This window comes from Trachypithecus francoisi, unplaced genomic scaffold (assembly GCF_009764315.1).
Source record: "Trachypithecus francoisi isolate TF-2019V2 unplaced genomic scaffold, Tfra_2.0 Lachesis_group19, whole genome shotgun sequence".
Classification (NCBI taxonomy): Eukaryota; Metazoa; Chordata; class Mammalia; order Primates; family Cercopithecidae; genus Trachypithecus; species Trachypithecus francoisi.
Genome location: NW_022681464.1, coordinates 29716937 through 29733728, shown reverse-complemented (window position 1 = coordinate 29733728; position 16792 = coordinate 29716937). Strand labels below are relative to the sequence as shown.

Here is a 16792-nt window from a genome sequence, read left to right as displayed (position 1 = left end):
GAACAGTGCTGATATTGAGAAACCGTATTTTAACCTTTCCAAGCCTCCATTTCTACATCCAAGAATTGGGGTTAGTAATAGTACCTATTTAATCATTTTCGTGATGGTTAAATGAGATAATCCATGTAAAGTGCCTGACTTAGTGCCTGATACATAAGTGTTCTGTTAATATAAAATTTAAAATCTTATTATCATCATTATTATCATCACGAGTACTAATCTGGATATTTAGGCTGAATTAAAACAATATGCAGCCTTCTACCTATAGCCATGCAGCCAGGAAAATCCATTTGCATTTTTCCTTCATCTGATGAAAATGTGTAAAGGACAAAGAAAAGAGGAATAGAATAGATACCCTTCTTGCTTAAGAGTCAAAGAAGATAATGAATCAATTAGGTTACCACTATACTTATTCTAAAATCTACAAAAATGATGCTCAGCCCAACTTAGGTAAATAGCTTTCTTCATGTTGATGTCATTTTTTCCCTCTCTTTGCTTTCTTCTTTTTGTACCATGTTGTAAAGTTATAGCTCCTTGCCTCTCCACATCTTTTCAAGTTTCTACTTTTTAAAATCCTTTCTGAGCCAGGCACAGTGGCTCATGCCTGTAATCTCAGCACTTTGGGAGGCCAAACTGGGAGGATCACATGAGTCCAGGAGTTTGAGACCAGCCTGGTCTACATAGCGAGACCCTGTCTCTAAAAAAAATTCTTTTTTAAATTAGCCAAGTGTGGTGCCACATACCAATAGTCCCAGTTACTTGAGAGTCTGAGGTAGGAAGATACCTTGAGCCCAGAAGGCCAAGGCTACAGTGAGCAGTGATCATATCACTGTACTCCAGCCTGGGCCACAAAGTGAGACCCTGTTTCAAAAATATATATAAATAAAATAATTTCTGGTTATGAAGGATTTGGGAGACATTACATTGATAGAAAGCATTAGCCAGGACAAAGCATTGGTATATTTAAAAGAAAAAGTTGGCCAGATATTGTGGCTCACGCCTGTAATCCCAACACTTTGGGAGGCTGAGACAGGAGGCTCACTTGAGGCCAGGAGTTTGAGAACAGCCTGGGCAACATAGCAAGACTACCTAAAAAATAATCAGCTGAATGTGGTGATGCATACCTATAGTCCTAGTTGCTCAGGAGGTTCAGGTGGGAAAATCACTTAAGCCCAGAAGATCAAAGCTGCAGTGAGCTATAATTATGCCACTACTACACTCTGGCCTGGGCAACAGAGTGAGATCCCATCTCTAAAACAAACCAAAAAAAGGAAAATAAAAACCATGCTGCCATTACAGACTATTCTGATAATAACCAAATGAACTACTGAAATGTTTGCTACGTTTTCAGATCTATAATTTTCATTTGGTAATTTTATTAAGGTATACTGGAGTAAACTCTAAACCTCTAAACTTAGTAACCATAAATTCATTCATACTACAATGATATTTATAAATTAACTTTTATTTTTCAAGGCTAATGCAATAGGCCGAAGTGCTAAAACTGTTCGAGAATTTCTAGAAAAGAATTACACAGAAGATGCCATAGCAAGTGACAATGAAGCTATCAAGTTAGCAATAAAAGCTTTGCTAGAAGTAAGTGATCTAATAAAGCATATTCAGGAAATCATGAGTTTTTTTTCTCATCCATTTTTGTTTATTAAACACAAAATTTGCTGAAATAATTCTAATAGCATACTTGTTCTACATTAGGTTGTACAGTCTGGTGGAAAAAACATTGAACTTGCTATAATAAGAAGAAATCAACCTTTGAAGGTAAGTCATTAACCAAAGAGGAAAAAGTATCTGTAGTATAAGGTATTTTGACAAAAGTTAAAAGGTTGTTGGCTTCCGATATAATGTTGTCCTTCATTAATGTCAAATAACCTCCACTCATTTCTGACTGTCTACTGGTTTTCTGTTTGTTTGTTTTTCTGTGTTTTTTTTTTTTTTAATGGAGACAAGGTTTCGCCACGTTGCCCAGGCCGGTCTCTAACTCCTAGAATCAAGTGATCAGCACGCCTTGGCCTCCCAAAGTGCTGGGATTACAAGTGTGAGCCACCGCACTCGTCCTGTCTACTGATTTTTATGTATTTCCATTACTTTACATTTGAAAGTGCCCTGAGCGTCTTGTGAGACTTAAACTTTAATACCTAGCATGATAACCTTTCCATATTTCTTTGTGCCAAGTCTAATGTTATCGTATGTATAATATCTGTCAGCCATTGTGGGTGAAAACTGCTGGACTACAAAATAAAATGTTCAGGATATTGTGATAGAGGACCCACTGGCTAAAGAACATTTGAAATGTAGTTCACTATTGTTCATTAGGTAGAACCAACCATGCAATATAGTTTGCCAACTAGCTCTCTTTCGCTGAGATTGTACAAAAGCACTCAAAATTTGGGAAACTATATTAGAAATATACTTAAAGGGGCCGGGCGCGGTGGCTCAAGCCTGTAATCCCAGCACTTTGGGAGGCCGAGACGGGCAGATCACGAGGTCAGGAGTTCGAGACCATCCTGGCTAACACGGTGAAACCCCGTCTCTACTAAAAAATACAAAAAGCTAGCTGGGTGTGGTGGCTGGCGCCTGTAGTCCCAGCTACTCGGGAGGCTGAGGCAGGAGAATGGCGTAAACCCGGGAGGCGGAGCTTGCAGTGAGCTGAGATCCAGCCACTGCACTCCAGCCCTGGCGACAGAGCGAAACTCCGTCTCAAAAAAGAAAAAAAAAAAAAAAAAGAAATATACTTAAAGGATTGTTTTATACTCAGACATGGCAGTGTATGCCTGTAATCCCAGCTACTTGGGAGACTGAGGTGGGAGGATCACTTGAAGTCAGGAGTTCAAGACCAGCCTTGGCAACATAACAAGACCCCCATCTCTATTGGAAAAAAAAATAATAAAAATTATATTTAAAAAAAAAAAAGGATTGTTGCTGGATGCAGTGGCTCACACCTGTAATCCCAGCACTTTGGGAGGCTGAGGTGGATGGATCACTTGAGGTCGGGAGTTCAAAACTAACCTGACAAACGTGGTGAAACCCTGTCTCTACTAAAAATACAAAAAAATTAGCTGGGCGTGGTGACAGACGCCTGTAATCCCAGCTGCTTGGGAGGCTGAGGTGGGAAAATCACTTGAACTCAGGAGGCAGAAGTTGCAGTGAGCTGAGATTATGCCAGTGATCTGGGCAACAGACCGAGATTCCATCACAAAAAAAATTTTTTTAAAGATTGTTTTGCATGTATCTTTTCTTTGGTTTTAAGGAAAATATTTCAAGTAGTATTAAAATTAGTACCATCTGGAGCAGTGGGTTTTTTGTTTGTTTCTGTTTTTGTTTTTGTCATCGTGGTTGCTTTGACATCAATTTCCTACCCTTTATTATTCAGCTAACAGATGGGATATGAGGATAAGACAACAGCAAAGTTTCAATAAATAAGAGAAATGGGGACAGGATGGTGGAGCATGGCCCTGCAGAGCCCCACATAAATCACAGGGTGCTGAGCACAGAGTGTGGAAATGGGTATTATCCAGGTTTTTGTCACCCCTGCTGCTAAGAGCCCAGGGACAGATGCAGCAACACCATAGGGGTACAGAAACCACGGAGGCCAGAGTTTGCCTGTTCCGCTCCATAATATACCTATGCATGTACACACACACACACACACACACACACACACACAGAGTTATACACGTATTTTTGCTTACGAGCGGTAGAATGGTATGCTTACTGACAGCAGCGTTATACTGTCTTCCACATGATACTTTAGGATAGGCTATGTAGGGAACAGAACACATGCTTTGGAGTTGGTAGACTAGGATTAAGTTCCAGCAGATACATTTGTTTAACAATATGACCTTGAGCAAGTTGCTCTGATCTTCAGCTTTCAGTTTTCTTCCCTATAAAATCAGTCGAATGATAACTTCATGAAAGGGCTGTTGTCATAAGTAAATGAAATGGTGTGAAATAGTAGTACCCTTTATAGTAGGTGCTCATTAAATGGTGTTTTACAGATTGGAGGTTTGTGGCAACCCTGTGTTGAACAAGTCTGTCAATGCCATTCGTCCGACAGCATGTGCTTACTTTGTGTCTCTGTCACATTTCTGGTAATTCTCAGAATGTTTCAGACTTTTTAATTATTACTATTATATATATAATGTAGTAACAATGTAATTATTATATAATGGTGATCCATGATCAATGATCTTTGATATTACTGTGTTAATTGTTTTGCAGTAACATGAACTGCACCCATGTAAAACAGTGAGTGAACTTAATCAATAAATATTGCATGTGTTCTGACTGCTCCACTGACCAGCCATTTACCTGTGTCTCTCCCTCTCCTCAGCCCTCCTATTTACTGAGGCATAACAATGTTGAAAATAGACCAGTTAATAACCCTATAAGGGCCTCTAAGTGTTCAACTGAAAGGAAGAGTCTCATGTCTATCATATGAGTTTTAAATTAAAAAACTAGACTTGTTAAGCTTAGTGAGGAAGGCATGTCGAAAGCCAAGACAGGTAGAAAGCTAGGCTTCTTGTGCAAGTTATTCAAATTGTGAATGCAAATGAAAAGTACTTAAGAAAATTAAAAGTACTTAAAGAAAATGTAAAGTGCTACTGCAAGTGAACACATGAATGATAAGAAACTGAAACAACCAGGCCAGGCGTGGTGGCACGCACCTGGTCAACATGGCAAAACCTGTCTCTACTAAAAATACAAAATTTAACCATGTGTAGTGGCACGCACCTGTAATCCCAGCTACTCTGCAGGCTGAGGCAGAAGAATCGCTTGAACCTGGGAGGCAGAGGTTGCAGTGAGCTGAGATGGCACCACTGCACTCCAGCCTGGGCAACAGAGTGAGACTCCATCTTAAAAAAAAAAAAACAAACAGCCTTGTTACTGATATGGAGGTTTTAGTGGCCTGGCTGAAGATCAAACCAGCCACAACATTCCTCTAAGCCAAAGCCTAATCCAGAGCAAAGTCCTAACTTTCTTCAATTCTATCAAGGCTGAGAGGGGTGAGGAAGCTGCAGAAGAAAAGGTTGGAGCTAACAGAGATTGGTTCATGAGGTTTAATGAAAGAAGCCACCTTCATAACATAAAGGTGCAAGGTGAAGCAGCAAGTACTGATGGAGAATCTAGCTAAGACATTTATCTTCAGTGAAGGTGGTTATACTAAACAACAGATTTTCAATGTAGATGAAACACCTTTCTGCTGGAAGAAGATACCATCTTTGATAGCTAGAGAGGAGAAATCACCTCACTGCCTGGCTTCAAGGGACAGACTGTCTTGTTAGGGGATAATGCAGCTGGTAACTTTAAGTGGAAGCCAGGGCTCATTTACAATCAATGGACGGCAGCACATCTATTTACAGCATAGTATACTGAATATTTTAAGCCCACTATTGAGACCTAACACTCAAAAAAAAAGGTTCCTTTCAAAATGTTACTGCTTATTCACAGTCCGCCTAGTCACCCAGTAGCTCTGATGAACATGTACAAGGAAATTAATGTTTTAGTGCCTACAAGCACATCCTTTCTGCAGCATGTAGATCAAGGAGTAATTTTGACTTTCAAGTCTTATTATTTAAGGAATATGGCCAGGCATAGTGGCTCACACGTGTAATCTCAACACTTTGGGAGGCCAAGGCAGAAGGATTGATTGCTAGAGGCTAGAGGTTTGAGATCAGCCCGGGCAACATAGTTAGACTGTCTCTACCAACATTGGCTGGGCACGGTAGCTCATGCCTGTAATCCCAGCACTTTGGGAGGCTGAGACGCGCAGATCACTTGAGATCAGGAGTTCAAGACCAGCCTGGCCAACATGGTGAAACCCCGTCTCTACCACAAATACAAAAATTAGCTGGATGTGGTGGGGGGAATCTGTAATCCCAGCTACTCAGGAGACTGAGGCAGGAGAATTGCTTGAACTCAGGAGGTAGAGGTTGCAGTGAGCCAAGATTGTGCCACTGCACTTCAGCCTGGGTGACAAAGCAAGACTCTGTCTAAAAAAAAAACAACAGAAAAAGTCCTGGCGCAGTGGCTCATGCCTGTAATCCCAGCACTTTGGGAGACTGAGGTGGGTGGATTGCTTGAGGTCAGGAGTTCAAGACCAGCCTGACCAACATGGTGAAACCCTATCTCTACTAAAAATACAAAAATTAGCCAGTCATGGTGGTGGGCATCTGTAATCCCAGCTACTCAGGAGGCTAAGGCAGGATAATCGCTTGAACCCAGGAGGCAGAGGTTGCAGTGAGCCAAGATTGTACCATTGTACTCCAGCCTGGGTGACAGAGCAAGAAAAAAAAAACTAAAAAAAACCAAACAAAAAAAATTAAAGAAACAAAAATATCAACATTAACAGGAGTTTAGAATAAGTTGATTCCAACCCTTATGGATGACTTTCAGGAGTTCAAGACTTTAGTAGAGGAAGTCACTGCAGATGTGGTACAAATAGCTAGAGAACTAAAATTAGAAGTGAAGCCTGAATATGCAACTGAATTGGTGCAATCTTGTGATAAAACAGATGATAAGTTGCTTCTTAAAGATGAGAAAAGAATGTGGTTTCTTGGATGAAATCTACTCCTGGTTATGATGCTATAAACATTATTGAAATAACAACAAAAAAATTAGAGTATTATATAAACTCAATTGCTAAAGCAGTAACAGGATTTGAGAAGATTGACTCCAGTTTTGAAAAGTTCAGTTGTGAGTAAAATGCTGTCAAACAGCATCTCATGCTACAAGGACATTTTTTATGAAAGGAAGAGTCTATCGATGTGGCAAACTTCATTGTTGTCTTATTTTAGGAAATTGCCACAGCCACTTCAACCTTCAGCAACCACTAACTACCTTGATGAGTCAGTACCGTCATCATCAAGACAAGACCCCACCAGCAAAAAGATTACTTGCTGGAGCCTTACATGATTTTTAGCATTTTTTAGCAATAAAGTATTTTTAAATTAAGATATGTTGATTTTTTTGAACATAATGCTATTGCACACTTAATAGACTACGGTATAGTGCAAACATAACTTTAATATGCACTGGGAAACCAAAACATTCATGTGACTCAATATTTGCCTTACTGCTATGGTCCTAAACCAAACCCACAATTTTTCCAAGGTATGCCTGTACGTGTATTCATAAACAGAGAGAGAATATCAATGTGTAGTCAGTTTTAGTCATTTATTCTGGCTTAAAGCAGCTACTGTGTCTTTTTACCTTAGATTAAAATTTTTTAAAGAATGTAAAGAATGTTATGTAAAGCTTGTCATTTTCTACAACTATTAAACAAAAAATTTACCTTCCACTGTAATCTTAGGCCACCAAAATATGAAGAGAAGTGAGTTTGTCAGTAGTAATATTAAGCACTTTCTCCTTCCTCTATTCCTTCTCACCTGGTTTTTGAAAATCTGTTAGAAGTTGTTTTTGGCGGCCGGGCACAGTGGCTCATGCCTGTAATCCCAGTACTTTGGGGGTCCAAGGCGGGTGGATCACCTGAGGTCAGGAGTTCGAGACCAGCCTGGCCATCATGGTAAAACCCTATCTCTACTAAAAATACAAAAAATTAGCCAGGCGTGGTCATGGGTGCCTGTAATTTCAGCTATTCAGGAGGCTGAGGCAAGAGAATCGCTTGAACCAGGAGACAGATGTTGCAGTGAGCTGAGATCGTGCCATTGCACTCCGGCCTGGGCAACAAGAGCAAAACTCCATCTAAAAAAAAAAAAAAAACAGTTGTTTTAGGCAGACATTTGAGAATAGTTTCTACTGAAAATTGAAAATTCTCATTGGAAAAAAATGAGTTCCCATTGACCTGAGGAGAAATTAAAGTAAGCAGAGGTTAATGTGTTAGAACAAATGCTTTTGTCTACAAGTTAAAACAAAATAAAACAAAAAACTCCAACTCATAGTGACTTAAACAACAAGAAATCGTTTTATCTCACAGATGAAAGTATACACCTGCTCCAGACACAGTGTGTTTAACAACACGATGATGTCCTCGTGGATCTAGATTTGTCCTGTCCCTCCACTCTGCAATTTTGAATATTGGCTTCATCCTAAAGTTAGTTTGTTCTACTAAGGTTGATTCCTCTCATGACCACCAGAGGCAATCAGAATGATTTATTTTACTGTTAACCTCTTAGAGGAGAGGGAGAACTTCCCTAACTTTGGAGTGTAAGTCCCTCCCTTCAATCTGATTGGAAGACCGAAGACATCCTCAGAACAGTCTCCAGAAGATTCTGTTTGCTGGTTGGCTAATGCTAAGCAATGGTATAGGATGGATGTTTGGGTAATCAACCATAATGTATTCCCTAGGAAGTTTTTCAATGTCTTCAGAGTCTGAAATTGCTTAACTGAAAATTATTTTAAAATAGACTTGCATCTGGTTTTAAACCAATTTTGCCAAATTTCGATGTATATAGAAATCGTCTCAATTATGTTTCTTTACAGAGTTTTAATTTGTGGATCTTGAATAACTGTGATAGACTCCACATGAAAATATTATAAATCCTATTGCATTCTTGATTTTGATAAATCTTTGTGTGGGATACAGTTCAGTGAAGTGATCAAAAGTAGAGCTCTGGCTGGGCATAGTGGCTCATGCCTATAAGCCCAGCACTTTGGGAGACCGAGATGGGTGGATCTCGAGGTCAAGAGTTCAAGATCAGCCTGGCCAACATAGTGAAACCCCGTCTCTGCTAAAATACACACACACACACAAATTAGCTGAGTGTGTTGGCAGGCACCTGTAGTCCCAGCTACTTGGGAGGCTGAGGCAGGAGAATCGCTTGAACCTGGGAGGCAGAGGTTGCAGTGAGCCAAGATCACACCACTGCACTGCAGCCTGGGCAACACAGTGAGACTCTGTCACAAAAAAAAAAAAAAAAAACAAAGTGAGGCTCTAGAGCTACCCTAGTTCAAATTCTAGTTCTACCATTTCCCAGTATAAACAAATTACTTCTCTGTTTCTGTTTTCTTATCTGTGGATTAATAGCCTTTCCAATATGGTTATGATGAGTACTGTATTATTAAATTAGAAAAACACATAAGATATAAGAAATGTACTGAGTAGTATAAACCTTTATTTTTTGATGCCTCTACCCCTTCTTCTTAAGCTGATTTTAGAGGTGGACTGGTTTTCTAGTTATTCTCTGACCTGTCCTTGGCAATTCCAGTTGTATCTAAGTTACTAAGAAGTAAATAGTATTTACTAAATATGAAAAACATGAAATCTCTTAATTTTACAAATGTACTTCTTACATTACTGACTATGAGCTGAAATTTTAACACTTTGACAGGAAATAGTTTGACTTAAGGTATATAAGTAGCCTTCTACAACTTCAGTTTCTGGCATTATGCTGGATTAGATAATATAAAAACTCTTCTGCTGTAAAACACGAGGACAATCCTAGATGAAATATAACTAGTTTTTTAAAGACATAACTGAGCTTCTGCAAGAACTAAAAAGAAAATCCTCAGGGACCAAAAATGAAAAGTACACTGAAAGCCAGAGGTAAACATTTGAACTAAACTGCCCTGGAGAAGGATACTTGTCTTCCCTAGCCTAGGAAGTTGGATATAAACACCTACTTGGGGCCAGGAATCAGTAGAAAGGTAGAACTTTAAACATTATCTCATTTGATGCCAGGATTCTTCCACGAAAGGATGGACCAGGCTGGGCAGGGTGGTTCATGCCTATAATCCCACTTTGGGAGGCCAAGGCAGGCAGATCACCTGAGGTCAGCAGTTTGAGATTAGCCTGGCCAATGTGGTAAAAACCCATCTCTACTAAAAATACAAAAAATTAGCCGGGTGTGATGGTGTGCACCTGTAGTCCCAGCTACTCAGGGGGCTGAGGCAGGAGAATCACTTGAGCTAGGGTGGCAGAGGTCACAGTGAGCTGAGATGACGCCACTGCACTCCGGCCTGGGTGACAGGGTAAGACGCTGCTTCAAAAAAAGTGAGATCTGAGCAGTGGCTCACACCTGTAATGCCAGCATTTTAGGAGACTGAGGCAGGAGGATAAGTCCTTATTTATCGATAATAACATTGAATGTAAGTGAACTAAACTCTCCAATCAAAAGATATAGAAGGACTGAATGGATTAATAAAAGAAAAAAAAAGACCCAATGATCTGTTGACTATGAAAAACATACTTCACCTATAAAGATAACCATAGACTGAAAATAAAGAGATGGAAAAAGATATTTCATGCCAATGGAAACCAAACAAGAGCCAGAGTCACTATACTTATATCAGACAAAGTAGATTTCAAGACAAAAACTGTAAGAAGAGACAAAGAAGGTCACTACATAATGATAAAGGGGTCAGTTCAGCAAGAAGATGTAACAGTCTTAAATATATGTGCACCCAACACTGTAGAACCCAGATATATAAAGTAAACATTATTAGAGCTAAAAAGACAGATAGATTCCAATACAATAATAGCTAGAGACTTCGACACCCCATTTTCAGCATTGGACAGGTCTTCCAGACAGAAAATCAGCACAGAAACATCAGCCTTAAATTGCACTGTAGATCAAATGTATCTAATAGATACAGAACATTTCATCCAACAGCTGCAGAATATGCATTCTTCTCCTCAGCACATGGATCATTTTCAAGGACAGACCATATTTAGGTCACAAAATAAGCCTTAAAATATTCAAAAAATTGAAATAATATCAAGCATCTTCTCTGACCACAGTGGGGAAAAAAACTAGAAATCAGTAACTAGAGGAATTTTGGAAACTATACAAATACATGGAAATTAAACAATATGCTCCTGAATGACCAGTGAGTCAATGAAGAAATTAAGAAGAAAATTGAAAATTTTCTCGAAACAAATGATAATGAAAGCCTAACATATTAAAATATGTGGGATACAGTGAAAGCATTACTAAGAAGGAGGTTTATAGCTATAAGTGCACACATCAAAAAAGAAAGGACACCAAAAAAAAAATAGGTGTTCCATGTTCATGGATTGGAAGGATCAGTGTTTTTAAAATGTCCATACTACCCAAAGTAATCTACAGATTCAATGCAATCCCTACCAAAATACCAATGATATTCTTCACAGAAATATAAAAAAAAATGAAATCTATATAGAACCTCAAAAGACCCAGAAGAGCCAAAGCTCAAAGCTGCCCTAAGCAAAAAACACAAAACTGAAGGAATCATATTGCCTGACTTCAAATTACACTACAGAACTATGGTATCCAGAACAGCATGGTTCTGGCATAAAGACAGACACACAGATTAATTAAACAAAATAGAGATCCCAGAAACAAATCTACATATCTATAGTGAACTCATTTTCGACAGAGGTGCTAAGAACATACACTGGGAAAAAGTCTCTTCAATAAAGGGTGCTGGGAAAACTGGATATCCATATGCAGAAGAATAAAACTAGACCCTTCTCTCTCACCATATACAAAAATCAAATAAGAATGGATTAAAGACTTAAGTTTGTGACCTCAATCTATAAAACTACTACAAGAAAACATTGGAGAAAATCCCCAGGACATTGGTCTGGGCAAAAAATTCTTGGGTAGTACCCTACAAACACAGGTAACCAAAGCAAAAATGGACAAATAGGATCACATCAAGTTAAAGAACTTCTGCACAGCAAAGCAAACAATCAACAAAGTGAGGTGATAGCCCACAGAATGGGAGAAAATATTTGCAAATTTACCCTTCTGACAAGGCTTGAATAACCAGAATGTATAAGGAGCTCAAACAACTCTATAAGAGAAAAAACAATAATCTGATCCAAAAAATGGGCAAAAGATTTGAATAGACTTTTCTCAAAAGAAGACATGCAAATGGCAAACAGGCATATAAAAAGGTCCTTGGGCTGAGCTCTTGCTTGTAATCCCAGCACTTTGGGAGGCCAAGGCGGGAGGATCCCTTGAGCCTAGGAGTTTCAGACCAGCCTGGACAACACAGTGAGACCTTGTCTCTATAAATATAATAATTAAAAAATTAGCCTGGTATGGTGGCATGCTCCTGTGCTCCCAGCTACTTGGGACACTGAGGTGGGAGGATCACTTGAACCTGGGAGGTCGAGGCTGCAGTGAGCCACAGTTGTGTCACCGTACTCCATCCTGGGCAACACAGCAAGACCCCATCTCCAAACAAAAAAAGGTGATCAACATCATTGATCATCAGAGAAATGCAAATCAAAACTACAATAAAATATCATCTCACCCAAGTTAAAATGGCTTATATCTAATAGACAAGCTACAGCAAATGCTGGCAAGGATGTGGAGAAAAGGGGACTCTCATATACTGTTGGTGGGAATGTAAATTAGTACAACCACTATGAAGAATAATAGTTTGGAGATTCCTCAAAAAACATAAAATAAAAGTACCATATGGTCCAGCAATCCACTACTAAGTATATACCCAAAAGAAAGGAAATCAGTATATTGAAGAAATAGCTGCACTCCCATGTTAATTGCAGAACTGTTCACAGTAGCCAAGATTTGGAAGCAACCTTAGGGTCCATCAACAGATGAATGTATGAAGACAATGTGGTACTTATACACAATGAAGTACTGTTCTGCCACAAAAAATTAATGAGATCCTGTCATATGCAGTAACATGGATGGAAGTGGAGATCATCATGTTAAATAAGGCAGGCACAGAAAGATAGACATTGCATGTTTTCACTCATTTGTGGAATCTAAAAATCAAAACAATTTAACTCATGGAGATACAGAGTAGAAGGATGGTTACTAGAGGCTGGAAAGGGTAGTGGGGGGCAGGGGCAGGTGGGGATGGTTAATAGGTACAAAAAAAATAGAATTTATAAGACCTAGTATTTGATAGCACAACAGGGTAACTATAGTCAATAACAATTTAATTGTACATTTGAAGATAACTAAAAGAGTATAATCGGATTGTTTGTAACACAAAGGATAAATACTTGAGAGGATAGATACCCCACTCTCCATGATGTAGTTATTATGCATCGCATGCCTGTATCAAAATATCTCATGTACCCCATAATATATATACCTACTATATATTCACAAAAATGAAAAATAATTTTTTGAAAAGACTTTTTCAGGCTGGTGCAGTGGCTCATGCCTGTAATCCCAGCACTTTGGGAGGCCGAGACAGGCAAATCGATTGAGCCCAGGAGTTTGAGACCAGCCTGGGCAACATGGTGAAACCCTGTCTCTATGAAAAATACAAAAGTTAGCCGGGCGTGGTGGTTCACACCTGTAGCCCCAGCTACTCTGGCTGCTGAGGCGGTAGGATCGCTTGAGCCCGGGCGGCAGAGGTTGCAGTGAGCTGTGATCATGCTGCTGTACTTCAGCATTAGGCAGCAGAGCAAGACCCTGTCTCAAAAAGGAAAAATAAAATGAAAGATGCTTTTTCAAAGGAGGAAATTATTTCTTCCCCAAGTAATACCACATCACTTTATTCAGGTTTTTATTGTAATGATCTATCTATATGCCAGTTTTTTCCCACTAAACTGTGAAATCCTTAATAGCAGGTAAGAATTATATTCTTCCACTTTACCTTCAGAACCCATGGAACTCCCAGTAATGCTTGATGGGTAAATTCATTTTATAAACGTTCATTTCATAAAACGTTTAATTAACATATTTTATGTAGATTATTGACAAATACCGATTTTCTGACACACATCTTTATAGGTGAAATGGAAAGAGTTCTGGAGTTGAAATAAGAATCAGAGACCTAATCTTTAATCCTTCTTTAATCTTTGGTCAAATATAATTTAGCTTTGTGAATCTACATTTTCTTATATATAAATTCTAGTGATGGACTAATTGCTAAAATCCTTCACATCTCCAACATCTTTGAAAACTTGCCTTTCCATAAAGTTGATCATTTATCAATTTAATAGATACCTCTTTTTGGTATTAAGATCATTACATTTAGATTTTTGTATTCACTGAAGTTAATAATTGCCGTCTTGGCCAGGCGTGGTGGCTCAGGCCTGTAATGCCAGCACTTTGGGAGGCTGAGGCGGGCAGATCATTTGAGGTCAGGAGTTCAAGACCAGCCTGGTCAACATGGCAAAACCCTGTCTGTACTGAAAATGCAAATCTATCTACTAAAAGTATAAAAATTAGCCAAGAGAGGTGACACATGCCTGTAGTCCCAGCTACTCAGGAGACTGAGGTGGGAGAATCGCTTGAACCCGACAGGCAGAGGTTACAATCGCATCACTGCAGTCCAGCCTGGGCAACAGGGAGAGACCCTGTCTGAAAAAAAAAAGACAAAGAAATTGGCAACCTGGTGTCGAACCCCTGACCTCAAGTGATCCGCCCAACTTGGCTTCCCAAAGTGCTGGGATTACAGGCATGAGCCACCAGGCCTGGTCAATAATTGCTGTCTTATAGCCGCAAGCATGTAACCTTGGATCTACTTGTGAACAGTACAACAGAAAATCAAACTACACTGCAAATTCTTACAAAAATAAAACCTCCTTTGCTTTCTACTTACAGGACATAAAGTAGCGTAAATTAACTTTTCCCATCTCATTTGGTATTCTATAAACTGATCAAATCATTAAACCCTATCAGAGAATCACACAGTAGGGTGCGGTTGGGAGAGTTAAATAATGAGTCTTTGTTCATGAATAAAATTAAGCCTCGCATTAAAATGTTTTTGGAGCTACCTGCACATATAGGAATATAATGCAATATCGCTTTTTGCCCCACTTTCTTTTTTAGCACAGTGATAGTAGAAATGTCAGAGATCTGGCTTTGCCCGTAATTGTTATTGCTCTTAGACCTTTTGAAATGCTTCGTTGTATATTGAAGTTACAAAATATAAAGTTATACATAGAAAATATAAATTTATTAAATATTGGAATTCTTCATATTGTAAATATTTAGATATTATTTGTATAATTGACATTTGATCTTTAAATTTTTTTCTCTTTTCAGATGTTTAGTGCAAAAGAAGTTGAATTATACGTAACTGAAATAGAAAGGGAAAAGGAAGAAGCAGAGAAGAAAAAATCAAAGAAATCTGTCTAATTCTTAGGATGACCCCTGGGAGTTCTTAATGTTTTGTTTTATTTTACTGCCTGAGGTTGTTTAGTGAAATTTTAGAGGAAAACAGTTACTTTGAAGCATTACATGTAGTACTCATGTGATGTTTTGAAAAGGCCAGATCTGTGGCTGTCTTCATTCTACTACATAGTCAAACATAGGTTTATGTGAAGATTTTCTTTGAAAGGGAATTTCAGTAATTGTTGAGAGCAGTCATAATTCCACATAAGCCTGAGACTCTATAATTTGTCCAGTGTCTTACTTATCTTTATATATGCAAATATAATTTAAAAATTTTTTTAATTAAAAAAATTTAATAATTTGGTGATGTTTGAGTATTGACTACCAGTTAAGGACATAGCTATTCCAAATAAACTAAATATAATATGGAGTTGCATTTCTCAAAGAATGACAAAAGCATCCTTATACTGATGAGTTCTTAAAATGTTGTCAGAGCCTTCTTCATTTTACAGTATTTCGTTATTTTTATTTTACCTTTTTCATTTTACAAGTTGCGATATACTGTTTTGTTCATGGAACAAATGTAGGCCGAATTCAAACATGCAATTAAAGCATGGGAAAAGCTTCCAAGGGCATCTTAACAGGATGCTACTTGAAAATAAGGAAATAAATTAATACATATAACTTTTAATTTAGATTTTTATTTTATCTCAAGTATGTCCAGTGTGTTTGGTTTGTTACATGTTCCATGATATATCTGAGTGTGTATTTTGTATTGGTATTATGGTAGGCTTATTGGGGGAACAAGAAAAATATAAAAAGTGATCTCTGCCCACAGAGAGGATTTAATCCAAATGGTCCACAAAAGGAATGTGCTTAATTCCTATAGTGAGTTTATATTTTTGAAAATAAAGGCTAGTAAATAATCTTTCTGTTGTTTTAATTAATTGTTTATTTATTTCAGAGGTGAGATCTCACTATATTGCCCAGGCTGGTCTCAAACTCCTGGCTTCAAGCAATCCTCCTACCTCCGTCACCCAAGGTGCTGGGATTACAGGCTGAGCCACTGCACGCGGTCTTAACGTTATTTTTTGAAAACAAGGAAAGAGGTTGAGATTTTGCAGAAGAATGAAAATAGTAGGGGAAGGCCAGGCGTGGTGGCTTATACCTGTAATCCCAGCACTTTGGGAGGCTGAGGTGGACGTATCACTGGAGGTCAGGAGTTCAGAACCAGCCTGGCCAACATGGCAAAACGCCGGGTGGGGTGGGGTTGGTTTTGGGATGAAACTGTTCCACCTCAGATCATTAGGCATTAGATTCTCATAAGGAGCCCGCAATCCCTTGCATGTGCAGTTCACAACAGGGTTCACACTCCGATGAGAATTTTGTTTGTTTGTTTGTTTGTTTGTTTGAGACAAGTCTCGCTCTGTCACCCAGACTGGAGTCAGTGGCGCAATCTCAGCTCCCTGCAACCTCCGCCTCTTGGGTTCAAGTGATTCTCCTGCCTCAGCCTCTTAAGCAGCTGGAACTACAGGTATGTGCTATCACGACCAGCTAATTTTTGTATTTTTAGTAGAGGTGGGAATTTTGCCATGTTGGCCAGGCTGGTCTTGAACTCCTGGCCTCAGGTGATCCACCTGCCTCAGCCTCCCAAAGTGCTGGGATTACAGATGGGAGTCACCGTGCCCGACCTCCTATAAGAATTGTTACTGCTGCCACTGATCTCACGGGAGACAGAGCTCAGGTGGTAATGCTCGCTCCCCGCATACCCCACTCACCTCCTGCTG

General features: G+C 39.0%; 1 protein-coding gene across 2 annotated transcripts in view; it reads left to right on the top strand.

The window, feature by feature from the left end:
• Positions 1-15441, top strand: part of PSMA8 (proteasome 20S subunit alpha 8) — a 54603-nt gene extending 39162 nt beyond the window's left edge. The window contains exons 5-7 of one of the 2 annotated variants that reach the window (XM_033178081.1): positions 1477-1596; positions 1714-1776; positions 14937-15441. In XM_033178081.1, the coding sequence (XP_033033972.1) occupies positions 1477-1596; positions 1714-1776; positions 14937-15029 (276 nt within the window). In that variant the 3' untranslated portion in view covers positions 15030-15441. The remainder of the gene's footprint in view (positions 1-1476; positions 1597-1713; positions 1777-14936) is intronic. The other variant, XM_033178082.1, reaches the window with a different exon arrangement.
• Positions 15442-16792: the final 1351 nt, after the last annotated feature.